The sequence below is a fragment of the Coloeus monedula genome, assembly GCF_965178545.1.
Source record: "Coloeus monedula genome assembly, chromosome: 1".
NCBI lineage: Eukaryota > Metazoa > Chordata > Aves > Passeriformes > Corvidae > Coloeus > Coloeus monedula.
In genome coordinates, this window is record NC_138781.1 from 30869957 (window position 1) to 30889828 (window position 19872).

The 19872-nt window shown below is 36.5% G+C and overlaps 1 protein-coding gene across 7 annotated transcripts in view; it reads left to right on the plus strand.

Moving 5' to 3' along the window:
- Positions 1-19872, plus strand: part of HDAC9 (histone deacetylase 9) — a 456537-nt gene that overhangs the window by 360196 nt on the left and 76469 nt on the right. For all 7 annotated transcript variants that reach the window (XM_082290871.1, XM_082290873.1, XM_082290872.1 and 4 more), the window contains 2 exons: positions 3639-3758; positions 4081-4178. In XM_082290871.1, coding sequence (XP_082146997.1) covers positions 3639-3758; positions 4081-4178 — 218 coding nt within the window. The remainder of the gene's footprint in view (positions 1-3638; positions 3759-4080; positions 4179-19872) is intronic.

The window sequence follows — 19872 nt, forward strand, 5'->3', positions numbered from 1 at the left end:
ATGTTGGCCATATTATTTTCATGAATAATGAATTGGAGCTCTGCCTTGCACTTAAAGGATCAGCCCAATGCACAGCCCAAGGAAAGTTGAATGCTGATTTATGAGCACCATTTTTGTTTTCCTACAGTTCATGACTAGGTGTAATAGGGTGTCTGACAAAGCATAGACAGGAAATGAACCCTGGCATCAAAACCTAACCTGTTACATCTGCACTTAATTAATTTTTGCAGGTGATAAAAGATTTAAAGACGAAATATGTTAAAGGGTTTTTGAAGTGCAGGGCTTAATAGTCTAAATCTTGTTCATATCTGCACTCATAATTAAATCTTATTGTGGAGTCATGGCCTTACCATCTAGCACTTTTGTTCAGTTAAACATGCGTACTGACTGTTGAAGAGAAGCAGAGAAAGGGGGAGTGTGGGAGAAGCAATGGCAAGTGAAAAATGAGTGGTAGAGTAAATATATGGGTAGGTTAAATATTCTTAGAATGTTTTTCAAATATTTCTCAGATTGTTCTTCTGTCATTTAGAAACATAACTATAAACTGCCAGAAACTATTATTTTTGAAAAATTCACTTCTACTGTATGTTATGTCTGTTTGCTGACTTGAATCTTTCAGTTCATTGCTGTAAATTCTGGCCAAAAGTGAACTCTCTTTATTCTCATTTTTTTTAATAGGAAAAGCCTACTCAAAGTTCCTGAATGTTTTAAAGTTTTTTTGTCTGTAAATGTTACATTTGCCTTGTTGGGAAAATACTTCCCTTTGATGTACTTAGCCAATAAGCACTTAGAAATTCAGCTTCAGTTTCTCAAGGCAAGGTTAAATGTGCAAATCATTATCTGTGCAAATGATTACCTGTGAAGCTGCCTATCCTTATCCAGGCAAGTAGATAGGGAATTTTCAGCCTTTCTCCAACTGTCCCATTGACCAGAATAACTCAGCTGGTGAAAAGGAAGAAATATGTGGCTGACATAGAGTATTTCATTTCTGGAGCAGTTGCAGTCCAGTCCCTAGTCTGCTCCATGGGCAGAGCAATGATGTACAAAAATTCATATGGAAAATCTCTTATGCATGCAAACTATGGATAAATCACAGGCCAAACTGAATGAATGAACAAGTTAATAGTGATGTCTTTATTCCCACCAACAGAGTTTGGAGCATCTGAAGGAAAGAATGGAATTACAGATGTTAGACTTGAAATTAGCCTTTAAGACTATATTTTGATAGTGACTAGCACAGCAGGACCCCATGCAAGTTGGCAGCTATATATGTTACTCCAATATAAATATTAAAAAGTAATATCCAATCCCACACACTAAAGTGTATTCTAGTTACAAATTAAGTATAGTCTTCATAGCTGCTACATGTCTTCATGTATCTTCCCTTCATCTGTTTCTACACTGAAATAAAAGACCTATCTGACAGGGTTTTTTTCCTCATTCCACCATTTGGAAAAATCTCGGGTTTTGAACTGACTTATATACCGTGAATACATTTGATCTAAGCACAGAATATGAACTCATTTCCCACATGCTAACATCACAGTCTTAAAGAACACATTCCTTTGTCTAATCAGAGAAGTTACTGCTCTTCAAAACAGAGCCCTTAGTGGAATTAAAGTTTAGGCAGCAAAGTTAGCTTTGAGATTTGAATAATGAAAAAAAAAAAAAGGAAAAAAAGATCTCTCTATGCCCGTTTAACATTTTTTCTTCTCTTTTGGAAACTGTTACAGCAAGAATATATCTAAAGCCCCAAATAGGTATGGAAAAGAAAGACTAATTAAAATAACAAAATGAAGTCCTACTGTGTCCCTGCAGATCCATCTATGTGCCCAGCATAGTTTGTCAGGCTGTTGAAATCCTCATTCCAAGATCATCCATACTTGCATTTATGCTAGCAGGATTTGAGTCTGTTTTGGAGTAAACCAATTAATTCTGTCTCAGCTGAAGAGTGAATGGGATTCTGGGATTAGTCTGCATGCCAGATTTTACTTCATTTGCCAGTCAGAACCATCTAACACTACACTAGCTGCCTTGAAATCTCCAAGACTCTCATACCAGTGTGTTCTCCTTTGCATGTCTAATGTGTTACATTTAACCTTGGCATTAAGTCACAGTTGGGCTGTAACTCCATCCTCATGTTGTTTCAAGTACTTTCAACATAGAAAAGAAAAGAAACTCTTATAATATTACCCTACAGAGGTCCCAGAGGAGGTCCAAGTCAAGCACAATGCAGTACAAGTAGGACTCAATCAATGTAGAGAGTTCTGAACAATGGGGGTGAAACTCATGAGCTGCATCAGCTGTCAAGGAGGGCAAGCAATGGTCAGTGCTTGCTGTGCTATCAGCAGTGCACACCTTGAGGTACAACACTTGAGCCTTCCTGGAGTCTAGACATTTTGAGGAAAATGTGACCTTTGGACACTTTGAGGAAAATGTGACCTTTAGTGTCCTCTTGGACACTAAATTTGATTTAGACCTCATAGTGTTTATAAAATAAATATGGACTGGGTGGCAGTGACAGTGTTACCATTCAGTGTACTTTGTGTGTCCCCCTTAATTCTCTAAATCAGAAATTTCAAAGGGAGGGCTTTTTTTTTACTTTCTTTTACTGAAAGGCAAGTGGATTTTTCATTTTCACTTGTAAAATTCTTGTGGGTCTAACCACACAGAATAGTAGTGAAAACAAACTAAAAAAAGGAAAAGTCTGCATCATCAGCCTTTGTTATAGATATACTGTCAGCATTTCTTTGTCAGCATTTTATTTAATGACAGAATTTTATTCGCTGTCATTATATAATGTTTGAAATATGGAGACTGGCCAAGGTCACTCCTTGATTGTGGAAGGCACCATCCTATCTGCCAGATGATTTAATAGCTAATGAGATCATATTGCTATGTCTTCAACTGTTGCCGTCATGATTTTGCAAAAATGAAGTATGAAGTCCTTTCCGCATCTGGCATCTCTTTTGATGTGGATCTAACTGCTGAGGGACTGAACTGAACTGAATGTTTCAAGAAAGCCAATTTACTCAGCTGGTCGCAGAGCCTTTGACCTCAATAGTGGAACTTGGCAAATCAATGAATACTCTTATGTTTAGTGTTCTGTCAAGAATTGTGAAAAAGCTCTGTAAACCATAGATCCTTCTGCAAAATACTAGTTTGTAGTTTAAACATTAGTCTTTCTTCAGAGGCCAATGAGGCTAGTTAATTAAGCCTGAGGGGTTATGAACTGTTGGCAGTTAATAAGTCATAAAATTCCGCCATAAAACAGGATGCTAGATTCCATCACTGAGGCAAGGAGTACAAAGAGCCGGTGTATAAATATCTAATTGTACAAAAGGACTGGGATTTCTCAATGACTGCTCATCTGGAGTCTCCAGGGCACGCTCACTATGGTTTCCTGATTTTTAGAAGCCAGTTTAAAAAATGAGTGCATTAAAGAGTAATTTGCCTGAAAGTTCAGGAAGTATGGGGTGGTGAAGGGAGGGGGAAAGTGAAAGACAAAAGGAGGGCAAGGGAGAGGGAGAGAAACAGAGAGAGAGAGAGAGGAGGGGGGTGTAAAAGAAAGCAGAACTGAGCTCTCTACACTGAGTTGGACATTATTACATTTGTCATCTGTTTTCTTTCTCCTTTAGGATGTTCACCATGGCAACGGTACACAGCAGGCTTTTTATGCTGACCCCAGCATCCTGTATGTTTCCCTCCATCGCTATGATGAAGGCAACTTCTTCCCCGGCAGTGGAGCCCCAAATGAGGTTAGGTTTATTTCTTTAGAGCCCCATTTTTATTTGTATCTTTCAGGTAATTGCGTTGCATGATTACCCCTAATTTTCTTGTCCTTCTCTGGTTCTTTAAATTACACCAGATTACCAAATTGTCCACTGGGAGCAGGGGACCAGTGGAGAACAAGTGCATAACCCAGAGCAGTCCTTGTCAAACAAGGCTGATCTGACATGTTGTTTGATGTTTGTTTCTAAAGCACATTTGAGAATTTTTTTTCTCCCCTTTCCCTCTCTCTTTTCCTCTTCCTTTTTCCTCTTTTTCACTCCTTTTGGCATTTTATTTCTATTTTTTCAGGTTGGAAGTGGCCCTGGTGAAGGGTATAACATAAATATTGCTTGGACAGGTGGCTTGGATCCTCCTATGGGTGATGTTGAGTATCTCACAGCATTCAGGTTGGTATCATTTAGAGTTTTGAAAACTGTTTATAGAACAAAAGCACATGAATAAGAGCTAATGTAATATTGAAAGTCAGGAGAATTATCCATGGTGAAACTAACTTAATCCTGGTATCCCAGTATCTGAGAGTTTAGTAAATTTTAAAAATGGATAATTTAATTGTTGTGATCATCCATGCAGAATCAACAAAAAAAAATTTTAATTATTTAATTGGTCACTACTGTTTTCATTATTATGCCATGCCAGTAAAATTAATTTGAGCTTGCTTACTTCTCTACCTATAAAATTTAAATGTAAGTATTTATACCAGGCAGAAGAAAATTACTGTTCCTGTTCATTTTGATTGCAGTTACATGCCAACAGAGCAGACAGAAAGCAGTATAAAGTATGGTCCAAATCCAGTGTTCCTCATTCACTTAAAAGACTCATTATGATGCTCACAGATCTGACCATAGTTTTTTTTCTACAAATTGCAGTAAACTGTTATTTAATTAAAAGTAAATAATTTTGAAATACTGCAGTAAGAATGACAGGAAATGTTGCATGCTCTATTTCTCTTTGCTCCCTCATAATGAATATTCTCAATAGCTCATTCATAAATGAAATTTTATTCCTTCATAGGTGATGCATCATAATCTATTTAGTCTTATTTCCATGGGACCAGAGGAGATAAGAACAGTATAAAACACTATCTTTTAGAGTTTCAGTGTCCTGTCTTACATACACCATTGCCTTTCACTGTAAAGAAGTCCAGTGGAAGGGTTTAGTGAAGTTTAGGGAAGGTGAAAGGTTCATCCTTCAAGTTTGGGCAAATGCTACACCTTTGAAAAGGGGTTTAATTTAGAGGAGAATGATATGCAAGAAAGGCAATGAGGAAACCAACATGTATCTCTAATCTCTTTCAAGACTTTAGTTTGAAGTAGTGCAATTACGTTATACAGTTTTTGACTATATTCTATTGAAAATGCACCACAAAATCCCACAAAACTCTTGTTTGTTGGTGTTTTTGTGTGTGTGTTTTTTGGATTTTTTTCCAAAGAACTTCTGTGCAGCCCATGAAATAATATGCAGAGTTTCTGATAAACACCACCTGAAATCAGAGTCTAAGCCCTAGTCAGAGAAATAGCCTTAGATATTCACAATAAACCACTGTTATTGTGGAAAAGGTTGTAATTTTATTTGCATTTGTCTGTATTCAAAAAGTGTCTAAACAAATGGTAAGTGGCAGGCTCCAAATTTTCTACACTCAGTAGTGCCTCAAGCTCCTTCCAAGATGTTTCCTCTACTTTTGTGAGATTTTTACATGAGTTAAGGAACTGGATGGCTCGAATCACTGGTATTAGTGTCTGTTATTAATATATCTGGTATTTCCACCCCAACATTCTTGGTTTGGATCCAAACCATCCCACTAATGGTATAGGTAATGTGGCCATCTAATGATGCAGAGAATGGTGGTCCCAGTTTATTCAACAGAAGACTCACATACTGAGCCTGTAACTGTAACTGGTACCCCTGCTATCCTGATGACAAATACCTGGGCTTAATAGTGCATTTACAAATATGTGCTTCACAGTTCTATTTGAAGGCATGCTAGTGAATTGTTGGGAGCAGCTAGTATTGCTGCTATGCCTATTACTCTGCTTCAGAGTTAGAGGGAACTTCAGTCTCTGTTCCTAAGCAAAGGAGCACTATTCAGGAAAATAAAAGTCATGTAACTTACTACACTGACTAATCATATGCAGATGTAAACGTAACTGTATTTTTTTTAAGGCAAATAAATTAAATTTTCAGTTTAGAATCTCCTTTTGAAAAATTTCTGATGGTAAAAATTTAATGTTGCTATTTGAAATACATCCATTTAACTTTGTGATTAATGTTGTAATGAATGTGAATGTTTTTGTCCAAGCAGCAACAGGAAATGTTTCCCTACACTCTCAGCCCCTTTTGACCTGATCACAGTCGTTGTGCCCTCTGTAGGTCATGCTGACATGGATTTAGTATGACTGGTACGACAGTTTTGAATGGGGATCATTGAAGCAAACAGCATTGAACTTTGAAGGGTGGATACAAAAAGCTGTGAATTACTTAGGATAGACCAGGTAGCTGTTTTCTGTAGATCTGGTCTGAGTGGTAGGTAAATTTACAGCTCCTAGTAAAGAGACACTTTATCCATGGCCAGAAGCTACCCTTGCTATTATCCAAAATGTCACACATGATGTAGCCTAAGTCCTCTGTTTGGCCAGAACAGAACTGTGAGACAGTAGACTGGCAAGAGAGATCCACAGTCCAGAAAATCAATAGAAAAGTTGACAGGGTCTCCCAACAAGTCAGCTGTTGTGTCTGCAACAAATCAGTTTTTAAGAAAATAAGTGAGTTTCAGAGATAGAAAAATGTTATTTGGTTTTTTATATTAGATTACATGCTTTTATAGACAGACCTACAGAGAAGACCCAAACTAAGGTGTGGAGAAAATTTTGAACATCTTCAATCTTGTGAGAAAAATAAGGGACAAATGGAGAGATTATCTCTTTATACTTACCAGTAGACAGAGAGGTTGGGCAGTATTCAGACCCTAGTGAAGGCAGGAGTGGATACTGGTGAAGGTCCTCTCCACCATGACCAAGGTGTGAGTAAGTTTGCAGGTGGGTGGAGCCTGTTTGGAGAGAAGCCAAGGCTTTCTGCTTACTGGCTGGCACCAAAGTCTGATCCTTTGAGATCTTAGGAACTGAGAAATTTGCATTAAAATAATCTAATACTCTCCAGGGGGTGCACACAGCTTTCACTTTCTCACCAGCATAGCCCTAATTTCATCCTAGAATTGCACCAAGCATGTATTTGAAGTGTCAGCAGCCTTGACACTAGGTAGCTCGTTATTGCCTGATTGACTGTCAAATTTCACAGCAGAGATCTTTCTGAATGATAATGTCCACAGAAAAAGAGACCAAGGCTTTTTTTTCTGTCTCTAGAGCTTAGCTCATAACCAGGTATTATAAATGATGATGTTCTTGATATCAGGTACATTGTTTTTAAGTCAGAATATATTTGTAGAAGCATTTACACACACGCACACACACACATACATATATACATGCAGGTAGCAGAATACTAGTTATTTTCCACTCCATAAATAACCAGATAAATCTATTTTATGTATATCTATTTTATATAAATCTTTTTAGGATTGAATAATGTTCCACCTCACTTTTCATCCAAACTGTTAGAGAAAATATTTCTGTTTCTTCAGGAAAAAACAACTTTCATGTGTAAAAATGCAGAAAAATTTGAAAGCATAACAGAGTAATCACTTCAAAGGCATGATTAGTGAGTGGCTGCACTGAAACTATAGTGGGAAACAGGAAAAATTACTGTGCTGGTTTGTGTCTGCCATTTTGATTTCAGTGCTACAGGAAGAGTTTATTGTAGTTTTGAACTAACTCTTTCTATTGCAAAATCAAATTTAAGTGTCTGTAGCCAACTTGAAGATGAAGACTGCTCATTCATTTATAAAAGAATATGTTTTCATTTCTTTCTTATTTCTACTAAGAAAATAAGTTTGCTCATGTTAACTACAAGGAGGTAGTAGCAAATGTAGGAGAGAGAAGTTTCTGTAGAATGGAAAATAATTGCAGTAATCAAATCACTATACCATTTAATTTTGCCAGAAAAGTGTTGTTTGATGTTTACCATGGTTAAGGAAGTGGCCTAGATACAAAAATCCTTGAAATAATGACATTTTTCTAAAGGGCAGGCATCTCTTCTTTCCTCCTAAGATAACAAAAATGCACATCTCTTTTCCATTATTTTCAAGGTCTGAAGTATCCCTCTAGAGAATTTGTTTCATCATTTACTTCCACCTATTCAGGTTAAATTTGCTTTAATCTCTTTGAAAGCAAAAGGAGATGGTGGCTGTTTTCTAAGAGGATGATTTTACACTTGGGTTTATGAGGATGTAATCCACTCTCTTCTGCCAGCAGTTCTAGAAAAAAAAATAAGAGCAATGGTTGACTAGTAATGTTCAAATAATTATTTTCGTAAGCACATTACACCAGATGTGCTCAGTAAAGCAGACAGCAGAGAGAGGCTCAGGTCTGTGTTGTACATGCACATATGTCTATGGGTGTACTTGGAGTTTGCAGGGGACAGGAGAGATGTGTTTCCATAGAGTGGAATGCAGAAGATGCAGGAGGCAGTGGAAACAAATGAGAGTGTTCAGAAGAGTGAAGGAGAAGCAAGAGACAGAAGGAAACTGGGCTGTCCCTTCCAACTGCTTTGCACAGCTTCTATTCAACAAAAGAGTTGTAAATTTAGCTTAACCAGCCAGTATGCTCTGGCTGCTTTGCACTACTCCAGAGTAGCATAAAACAGCCACAGCATATTAATGAACCTGTCCATAAAAGCTTGCATAAAATGAAACCTATATGTGTGTGTGATTCTTGGAATGATTAGAAAGAGCTCATGATATTATCTTTTAGCAGTCACATGTTTGATTTTAGTTTAAGAAGGGGAGCAAATTCAAAAGAAATTGGTGGCAATAAGGCAGAGTTAAGGATGAACTATATCCATGATTTAATTTAAAATATAGCACATTTGTAATTACCCTGAAATATAATTTAAAATTAAGTTCAAAATTAAAATCATGCTTGAAATTACATGTGTTAAAATGTGAAAATGAAAAATACCAAAGGTGTGCAGAAAATCTTCATCCTGTCTTGCAGTTCTTAGTGCTTGTTTTGGGAGAAAATAAATATGTTTAAAACTGTCTGTATTCTAGTCTGTGCTCAAAAATATTAACAAAATATATTCGTTGTCATCTTGTGGCCATATAGGGCATAGTTAAGTTCATTTGAAACATTGTATTGATGTATAATCTCTGTTTTTTTCCGTAGTTTTGCATTTCCAGATCTGATGACATTTTATTTTGACATTTCAAATGAAAAACTTTGTAAATGTACTTTTGAGGTTTTCATATATATTGTCCTTGTTAACCCTGTTTCAGCATAGGTATTGACTGTAAATTTTCTTTCCTATTTATGTTAGAATTTAATACATAAACTCTAAGAACATGATATTGCTATATTTGCCTTATAGTTTTTAATAGAAGTATACATAGCTTGTATTTTTATTTATTAATTTAATTTTCTTGTAAATTTTACTTTTAAAACTTTTTGTTCACTAAGGAATTTGAGATAACTTTAAGAAGTTTCATGTATCCTGTTGGTATTGAATTTCATGGCCTTAAGTATGTGTGTCTCAAAAACAAAAATTCTTTGTTTTAGCTCAAATCACTAGTCTTCCACTTTCATTAAATGTCCATTTGTTTATGTACTGCATGTGTAGATGAAACCCACATTCTTGCCTATCCACATTTATTATTTTAAATACATTTGTATGATCTGTGTCATGTCCTTTCCTATTTTTTTCTCTCAAAATACAATATTTCTGGTCTTTTTCAATCTCTCTTCATTTGGAAATGTATCCAGTTGCCAAATCACTTTAATTGCTCTTTGCTGAGGCTTGGCTATTTTCTGGAAATGAGCTCAATACACCACATGAGGGCGAACCATCGATTTATATTATTTTGAATATTATTATGTCTGTCTTTGGCATCACTGCTCTGCAATGTTGTGTAACTCTCTGAGTAGAAACCTTGGTTTCTGATAAACATAACAAAAGAATGTAGAAGACAAAAATCAACGTTTTTTCCTAGCTGTACCTAACTATTTAAAGTGAGTCATGGTACAATGCTGTATTGTGATGTTTAATGAATTCCACCAAGAGTAGTGTTTGAGTATAAATGTATAAAAATCATTTAAACAATGATTCCTAATGCCCATAACTTAATGCTATTAATTTTTTATGACTGTGATATCCAGAGGGTGCTGCTGAGGTGATCTCATACTAGATGAGGTCTAAAAAGTATGATAAGACTAAGTTTCTGATTCAAATGTTTGATAATGTTTGATAAAAGGAAAAAAGTATGGGAGGGGTTAAAAACCCCCCGAGTTAGTTACTCAGCCTCATGAGTCAATAAAAGAACTAGAAGTAGACTCCAGTAACATCTTCAGAACTTTAATCTATTGTGCTATCAGTGAACTCTATTCACAATAGCCTCAGACTAGCCAAATGCCATGCTGATCCTTACTAATGGAAACTAATTATTTATTTCTCAGTATATTGCTTTGTAATAACTGCTAAAAGTTATCTCAACCATAGTTAATTCTCTTGTCTATTTGTTGACAGGAAAACATTCAGCATTTCACCATGTATACAGGAAGGTATAATTTCTGAGTCATGTATGACAGGCAGACAATGATTTACCCAAATGGAGGTGGACATTATTCAGACTGCTTGTTATCCACAGTCCTTCTGCATTGTCAAGGGCAATGCATTTAGGAAGAAAAATATGGCTGAAGAGAGCACAGTCATGGAAGGTCTGGGAAATCTAAACAGTAGTTTGTGTATGGCTATATATATATATAGTTTGCTTTCAGGTGCCCATAGCATTCTGCAGTTTTAAGTTACAGTTTCAATCAGTTTTTAATTTCTGACCTTGTCACTTCTACCAGGTGTCATTAAAAGATGCGCATTTCAACCAGAGATGTCTCTCTTTCCCCTTCTGCCATAGAAAATGTTTTAGGAGAATTCAAATAAAGATGAACCAAACAGCTGTAGAAAGATAATTTAGGATTGCCTGAGCAGTTTCTTTTGAAGAAGTTTGAAGAAGGTAGAAGTCTGCTTGGAATAATTTTTAAATCTGCTTTGAGTATAAGTTTCATATGTGAACATTCAATAGCCCTGATGATTTGTGACTTTAGAATATTTTTTTGAGTGTGGTAAGCAAGGTTTTGTAATAATGGTAAATTTTAATTCCTTTTTTTTTTTTTCTTGACAAATGTTTTGAAGATTGAGTCCTTAGGAAATGGAGGAGCAGAGTTAAAAGCATCTAAAACAGTGGTATAAACGGCTTTTCAGCATTTTGTTATACTTCAAAGTTCACCATAAAACTAAAACTGGCAACAGTGTTTATAACCTGCAACCTCTTGTTCTTCCTACTTCTTTATTTTTATTTGGAAGATCTAACTTCTTCTGACTGAAATACCCTAAATTTTCACCTTTACTGTACCAGGATTTTTAAAACTGTATATGGTGCTCCTTTAATTCACTGGAACTACAAAAGTGAAGCCGTTCATTACAGAAATTAATTAGTGTTGGCTTACTTTTCTACAGATGCACAGTTTCTTTTATTGACATGGCAGAGTAGGGGGTGGAGGAGAAAGGATAATAAAATATGGTATGTGTCAGGTTTATGTGCTTCAGGTTAAAAACTATTTGATTAAAACCCCAAGCCATACATGGTCTGTAGTTTCAAAGTACTGAAAAGTATCTGAACTCTTTTCCAATATAACCATTTTCCAATTTTTATTAAGCCAGAAAGATGAAAGAATTGAGGTGTAGGGATAAAGAACTGCCATACTGTCAAATACTTTGATGGAAAAGTTGAGAAATGTCAACGAAAACCTCCTGGAAGAAACTAAACAACAAGAGTGGAGAAGATACTTTTATCCTAAAAGTCAAAATATCTATGGTCTTTATATGGAGATAAATTTCAGGTCAGAATTAAAAGTCCTACAGCAACACTGAGTGATTGTATAGATGTCCAGTCCCAATTTAAATTTTGTTGCTTTATAATAACTTTTGAGAACTACACTGCAGCCTGTAAAAAATATCCACATGTTCTCTGCTGGAACAGCTCCAGACTGTAACAGAACCACTAGATTGCACCCTGGTGCTTTATGTATTGTTTAATTGTTTTCCTTTGGTGGATATTTTTATTAAAAGCCCATTATCCAGAATCAGACAGAAGTGTTGTTTCAAGAACAGCAGAAACAGAGGCCTTTCAGATACACAGTTCTTATTCATGCTTTCTTAGCTAGCTTAGCTAATGAGACCTCCACTGTTCTTCTTTTAATACTTAGAGAAGAAAAAGAAATGGTAGTTTTTATTTTGTTGCTTTCAAATCTAAGCAGGATTTCAAAGAAGTATTGTGAGGTTCTGGTATGCTCACGCACCTGTGTCTCAGTGTTAGTTAGTGTGGGTACCTCCAGGGCATGTCTGTGCTTATAGATGTTCTCATGCCATTGCAAAAATAATTCCTTGGAGATATTTTTTTATCCTAATCATTTTGTGTGCCTGTGCTACACTTTGCCTATAATTGCATGAAAGGAATAAGCATTTTTCATAGAAAAATTATTCTAGAAAATAAAGCTTCAGTAATTCTGAGGAAAAATAGAAAAATCTGGCAAGAGTTAGGTTTTAAAATCATGTCTTATGCTGAATAGCACTGTGCTCAGTGCTGCAAGATCTTTTGAGGATTCTTGTTACTGGATATTGTTGGAGCCCTAACTCCAAGTATTTCATTACTTTTTGAAGTCAGCCTTTAGTCCTGTGGAGAGATGTTTGAAACTATGAAAACATAAATGTCTCAGAAATAGATGTCTAATGAATAAGTTCAGGGAGGTCTATGACTCATCATTATGTGGTATTAGCAGTACTGCTTGGGCCATCAGTAATCCCATTAAATCAGTGCAGCTTCTTGGATAGTAAGTCGTAACCCAGTGTGAGGGAATCTGTCAGACTTCAAACTCCGAGACATTAATTTTACAGGCTGTATAAGAAAAATGTGCAGTTGTAGAGTGACTTGCCATTGTGTATATTTTTTTTCACACAAAGTGGGGTCTTTGTCCTGTGATCACATGTACTAGGGTTAGGATTTAGAAGCAAATTGATCATTTGTGTTTTTAGTTTATGCGGGTCTCGGTTGTGCACAACACCATACTTCATAGTTAAGATACTGAGTTGTTACTTATACAAAATAGTGGCTTCTTGCAAAAATCATTGTTAAAAGAGTTTGTGAAATCAGAGGCTTTTCACCGAGTAAACATGGCAGGCTTTTTTCTTAGATACTGTGACTACATTTAACATAATTAAGCAGTCAAATATTTAAGATTATATACAAGCAGTTTCATGAGTTGTTATGCCTTGAAACAAAGTAAGCTTTTGAAGGATCTTATTAGCTGATTCATATGCTTACCTACCACAAGCCTTCCAGTGATATTTATATCAGCTGTTAAAATAAAGTTACCAAAATTATTAATTTATTTAAAAAAAGGGAAAATGAAAGCAAATGAATTACAGCATAGGATAAGCCAGGTTGAAAATAGCTATGTCTGAGATGCATTTATCCTGTATCATGCATATAGGAGTGTACATGCGTATCAGAAGATAGAAGGTGGAGGGCTGAAGGGAAGATGCAGCTTATTTGGTTCTTTTTCTCCCTGACAGTAAGTTGACTGGATTCTGGTGCTGTGTCCCTCCTGTGCAGGGAGTACATTACTAAAGTAGAGATGACTAAAGACAGCACTTCCAGTAAGCAGCAGCTGTCCGTGGTTATGACATGTGATTTTCTTCTATACTGGAACAAAACCAAAACTATTGAAATTTTCCAAGAAAACAACTAAGTGTTTGTGTTTCAAACCGTTTTATGACACTGTTCGTGTCTAACCTCTTGGTGAGGACGTCACTCTAGGAAGCTAGAAAACTTTAAATGAAAAATCCCTTTGGGACTGGATGTGGTCTTAAATTGCACCAGGGGAGGTTCAGATTAGAGATTAGGGGGGGAAAATCACTTAATGAGTAGTTTGTCATTGGAATAAATTGCCCAAGGAGGTGGTAGAGTCACTGTCTCTGGAAGTGTTCAAGAGGTGTCTGGATGTGGCACTTGGGGATATGGTTTAGGGGTCATTATGGCAATTTGACAAGCTGGTCTTGAAGGTCTCTTCCAACCTGAGGATTCTGTGATACTGTGAAAGAGTGAAGACAGTTTCTTGTCCCCCATTCCTGCAAATCAGGGGATTGAACCTGATCTCATCTCATCTGAAATAATCTGACCTTTGCTGTCAGATTATTTGGAATGTTTTGGGGTTTTCTTTTCCTCATGCTTAAAAGAAGTCTCTGAAAAAATATCAAGGAGGTGCAAATATACAAAAAGATTATGTTTTAGCAAAATAATACATTTCTAGAAAATGTTAGTGTTCTAGTTCTGGATTATTAGGCTAACAGGAGAGTGGGGACTAATTACCACCCTATCCAGTCTAACCATCCTACTTCTTCAATCAAGATGTTTACAGATTAAGTACGTATTGCTGAGAATATATTGTTGAACCTCAGCAAGTGCTTCAATTCCTGTCACAGGGATTTCTTGTTCCTCATGCTTCATTAACATGTGCTTCACTTTCTGCGTGATGAACTCTCTATGGAAACTGATTCCCTCTGGATATGAAAATGACAGTTTATTATCTGATCATTTGCCTCATTTTTTTCAACAAAGAAAAAATATTTCAAAAAGTTGCCTATCATTTTCAGAGTAATTCTTGTTAGAAACTGCAAACAGACAGCAAAAGAAATGCAGTTTGTAATAGCTTGAAGACCCTTTAATTTCCAAACTAATCAAGAATGCAGTGATTTCATTCTCATTCTGGATCATCAAATGGGCCACTGCTAAGTATGAACTGCCCCTGAAACTAAAACCATGACACAGATGAGTGTTCTTCAGTTAGTTTTGATTTGCTCTGTATTAAGTTCAGTCATTGGCCACTATGGAAAAACTTGCTGAACAAACCCAGAATGTTTTATGCTGTCTTTTGTGGTCTTGCGAAGCCAATTTTGGATTGGAAGTACTTGGACTATAGTAGATTGGAAGAGATTGGAAAGACCCAAAGATTGGAAATAAATTTCTAATAGTACTAAGCAGTATAAATAATTTTCCAAAATTGCTAATACTCCCTGCTCTTCTCCTCCACCCTTCCCCACTTTCACATTTCTCTCTTGGAGTCATAATTTGATCACTCATCAAGTTCTCTATAGCATCTGTATCGTCCCTTTTCTTCCCACAGTTCTGTTATATGCCTCTGATCACAAAGTTGCTCCTCATCTATTTTTCTCAGATGCTCAAAAGCATCTGAGTTTTCTCAAAACTCTTTTGGTTGTTACCAGGCCCTCATGCTCTTTCATCTGCTGATCTACCTGAGACATAAACTTTTCTCTTCCCTTATTTGTCTATTTAACCTCTCGTTCCCCTGGCAAGAGGCTCTTGTCCTTTGTAATACAATCATGACTCATTGTAAAGAAAAAGTACTGCTAAGGTCTCCATCTTCCTCTCTCCTTTCTCCCTCTCTATTCCCAAGACCATTGAGTATACATACTGCTTTTTGTCCTCTGATTCTAGACCTCCTCCAAAAAATCATCTCAGCCTTCCTCTGAAACCATTCTTAACATAAATCCCTCCTAGCCAAAGCTCAGGGTCTACATTTTACCCTCATTTTTCCTAGCCTGTGTGTCATCCACTTTTATTTATCCTGATGATCTTTTTCTTGAAAATTCATCTTTCCCTGTCTTCTGTGCTTGATAGTCCCTGCCCTCCACCCAGACTTGAACATAGAACATCTCCTTTAACTTGCCTTTTGGAAGAACCAACATTTTCCTCCTTGATCTCTCTTCAGGGATTCCATGACATTCTGCTTTTAGTCTTGGTATCTTCTCCTACTTTGTGGTTTTCTGCAGGGCAGTTTGTCCACAATGCAAATTGAATTATTGTTTATCGACCAATGGTTTCTCTGTTCTAGGTATGGCTCCTCTGTACATCATGAAATTTTATAGTAACTTTGTTATATACTAATTGAGAAAATCTGCATTTAGTTGAGGCTCAACTTTACCAAACTTTTATCCCCGAGCCATTAGTACTGCCACTCTCTAAAGGCAAAACCATTTTTCTGCCTGTCAGTCAGGCAAGTTCTTGTGTAACCTTTGACCTTCTCTGTTGGAGACAGAATTTAGACAGCAATGTCTAAATTTTGCAAATTCTTTCCGTAGCATGTCTTTGAAATACAGAATATATTATCGTTCCAACCACCTAAAGGGATTTCTAAGCTTCAGCCATTTTGTTTATTATTGCAATGTCATTCTCAGAATGCTCTTATGAATTTCATTTTCCATATGGTACCAGGTACAGGTTTTCTGATTTTTTGTGTGATAAAATTCATACTTGTAGGGTATTCTCATAAACAGCTACAAGACTGGTTCATTAGCTTCCTTGAAATCTTTTATTACATTTCTGTTTTGCTATATTGCCTCACACAAAACTGGGCAGTAGTTAAATTCCTGTACTGCTAAGATTGCTTCTGTTTTTCTGACATGTCAGCTTCTGCCTGTAGTTCCCCAAGTCTCTGTAGGGTGCATAGACATGAGCCATCTTTTTCTTCATTCTGTGCAGCGTTTTATGCAATTGGTTTTGGTTTGTGACAGTACCTCCAATGCATTTTACTAATATAAATGTGTTTGTTGTTGTTGTTAAGAATAATAGTAAGATGGAAGGAGTTAAGGGGTTAGTTTAGGAGATACAAGTTGTTCCTTTCCCTATCACGTTGCGTGGGAGATCCACGCTCTCAATACTGGTGACAGTGGCTGCACATGAGGCACAGGATGACTTGAGGTAGAGCACTGTGTGGTACCAATGCTAGAACCAGGCTAGAATCAGGTCCTCTGATCTCATGCAAAAGGCAGTGTCTTCCCAGGGTTTGAGAAAGGGAGATGGAGGGATTAAGTCCTCTAGCCCAGATGTCTTTCATGCAAATTTTAACTACTAGAATTTATTTGTGACATGGTGACATGGATCTGTATTCGGAAGCTGTTCTTCAGTTCCAAAAGTAAGCTACTGGTAGGATTCAGTCCTTCCCAAACAGGCTTTTGAAGTGTGACCCAGCCTCTCAGAAGAATCCATTCATCTCAGAAGCACAGATACCTCTCAGCATCACATCTGCAGCATCTACAATCTCATGAGGCCCATGAGCATACGTATCTTGTTGACATCTGAGGAAACATGATGACTATCAACAAAATGTAGGGCCTGTTATACACTGTATTGCTTCAAACACAATGATGTTATTAAGGCTTAATTACATAAGAAACAGTATACATGTTGTGCAAGCTTGTAGAATGTCACTTGCAGAAGTTAGGCAAGATATAAGAGTTTCCTAAGTTTCTATTATAGTTTTATTTCCAGCAGTATTCTTTGACAAACTAAATAAATTACTGCATGTATTGGACTTCTGCGGCTTGGGGCAAAGAATGGAAAAATTATTTACAAAAGCTTGAAAATATTTAATCACTAGAGGCAGGGGGCAACTGTGTTTTAATTAGTGGTTCCTCAGGCCATTGGCTGGCTGGAGGCTTTCTCAAACAACCACACAAATGCACTGAATAGCTGTTTGCCAGCCTTAGGGTCAGGCCTGAGATGAAACAGATAAGATAATTGGCTCTAATGAAATCCAGAAGGCCTTGGCTTTCTTGTTTGAGCTTGGATTTGAAAAGTGCGTGTGGAAGTGAGGCTTAATTCAAACCAGTCCTGAACTAGGCCCGTTTTTCAGTGACTTTGATATTGTTTGAAGTTCTGAAAGTGTTCGCCACACCACTAGCCTGCTGGGCTGGGCCTCCCCGGTCACCTTAATTACTGAGCTTTATTGCTGACTTTACTACACAGGAAAGGAGCCATTATATGTTCCATCAACATCAGCTCTCCTCAGATTGGAGGAAAGGGCAGGGTGAAAGGCCACTGTAGGAAGGCAAAAACTTCACTTTGAGGTAGTCAGATCATTTACCCGTGTTAAATTTCACTGTGCTACGTGTGTACATTCCTCACAACACAGAAGCCCAATTTCCATTTTTTTTAGCAAGTGATTACTTTTCAAAACATTTTGTTTGTGTGTGATTAGCAGAAGGGTACATTTATTCTTAGAGGTGGAAAGAAAGCAAATTGTAACAAACGCCTAATTAATCATCACAGGGGAAAGAAATCTAGTTAAAAACTGTAATAAAGAGAAATTGTTCTTAATGCTTCTTTGAAGTGGGAATAAGTGAGGAAACCCCTACGGTGTGTTTGCAGACCTGACACCCTACAGAACTATGTCCTTACAGCCAGCCTGATATCTTCAGGGTAACTTGTAACGGGCTTTCCGAAAACAGAAAAGCTCATGTCAAGTACTGTTAGGACAAGCAAGAATTGAGGTGTTTTAGCAATGTTGGTTCTGAATTATTCTCTTCAGGATAATTGTTTTCAGAATTTGGTCCTAATCTCTTTAGCTGTTCCAGCTGGTGGTGCTGCTGGAAAAAGAAGAAACTGAACTCTGTGCACGAATTGGTTTTCAGATCTAGACACTTCTGTAGCAGGAAAGGTGTCTCTCAGCCTTCAAAATCCATAGTCTGGGGCCACTGAGGTCCGTGGGAAGACTGCTGTGAGGAAACCTGGAACAGTTCCTGCAACTTAACTGCTTAAATGAATATATTTACATATTAACTCATTATTAAGTCAATTAGGCTACTAGCCAGAGTAAAGTTACACGTGTGCATTCATGTTTGCAGGATTGGGCCTCCTGAGACTAATGAAAGTGTGTAATATTGGCTGATTTGTGCCAGATCCCATATTACCAACACTAGCACTTAATAAAAGAAATATTGATGAAAATTAGTTTCTAGTGGGACTGTAGTTCAGATCAAGATAAGAAGCTTTTTTTTTTCAATGAGTTCAGGAGGCAAAGGACTGAAAAATCAGTCCTGATAATGTCTACTCTGTGAGATTTTATTTTGGATTTTTGTTTGTGCATTTTTTGTGAAATCTTGCTTGGTTTTTTTGTCTATTTTCGTGGAAATAGTGTTTCTGTTTTTCTTAAATCTTGAAAATTTCTGGGATTCCTTCGTAAATATTAGAATCATACATTCCACAGAGTATTGAGCCCTTTCCTTCAGGGAACACTGTTTCATAAATAAGGCTTCTGTAGATGAAGATAGTTCCACCTTGTATTATTTTATAAATTATCTAAATATATTATTTAGATTTATAAATATAAGTTATATAAGTATATAATATTTGTTAAAACACAAATTTTATGTATGTGTGGCTGAAATTTTTTTACACAAAGAACTCATATTTAACAACCCTGAAGGCTTCTTGTTTTCCTTCTCTTTCATATGACCTGTCACTTTAATATGTTTTATGTTAGTATAATGGCAAATTGGTTATATGCTTTAAAGAGAAGCAGCAGGTTTTAATATTTTTATCATCATTTTGTGAAATTTTAACCTGTTAAACTCATAGCCAGCATCACAGGGATCTGCTTATATCTTGATGTGTATTTTATTAACACTAATGAATCTCTCTCTGAGCTGAGAAAATAACTTTTCAAATCATCATAATTCATCACAATTATTGGAAAACAATAATTTCCCTTCTAATACAAAAGGTTGTTTTGTGAGGAAACAGTGGTGTAACTGTCATAGTGGGAGAGTATGAGGGTTCCTATAAGCAATATTTCCAGATGGGCAGACATTCTGATCTTTATTAAACATAAGCTTTTTTTGGCTCTCATTTTTTATAATGAAAAAAAACAAGACACAAATGTCCTTTTTTGTACCGTGCTTCCTAAGAGGTAGTTTGGACTATTAATCATAGCCCATCATTGTAAATCATGATCCTTGTCTGACTGTACTTTCAGCTGCATTCACATTTTAGGGAGGCTAATGTGATTGAGAGGAGCATATATGATGGTATAATAATATTATAGTATATTGGAAAAGATTTTT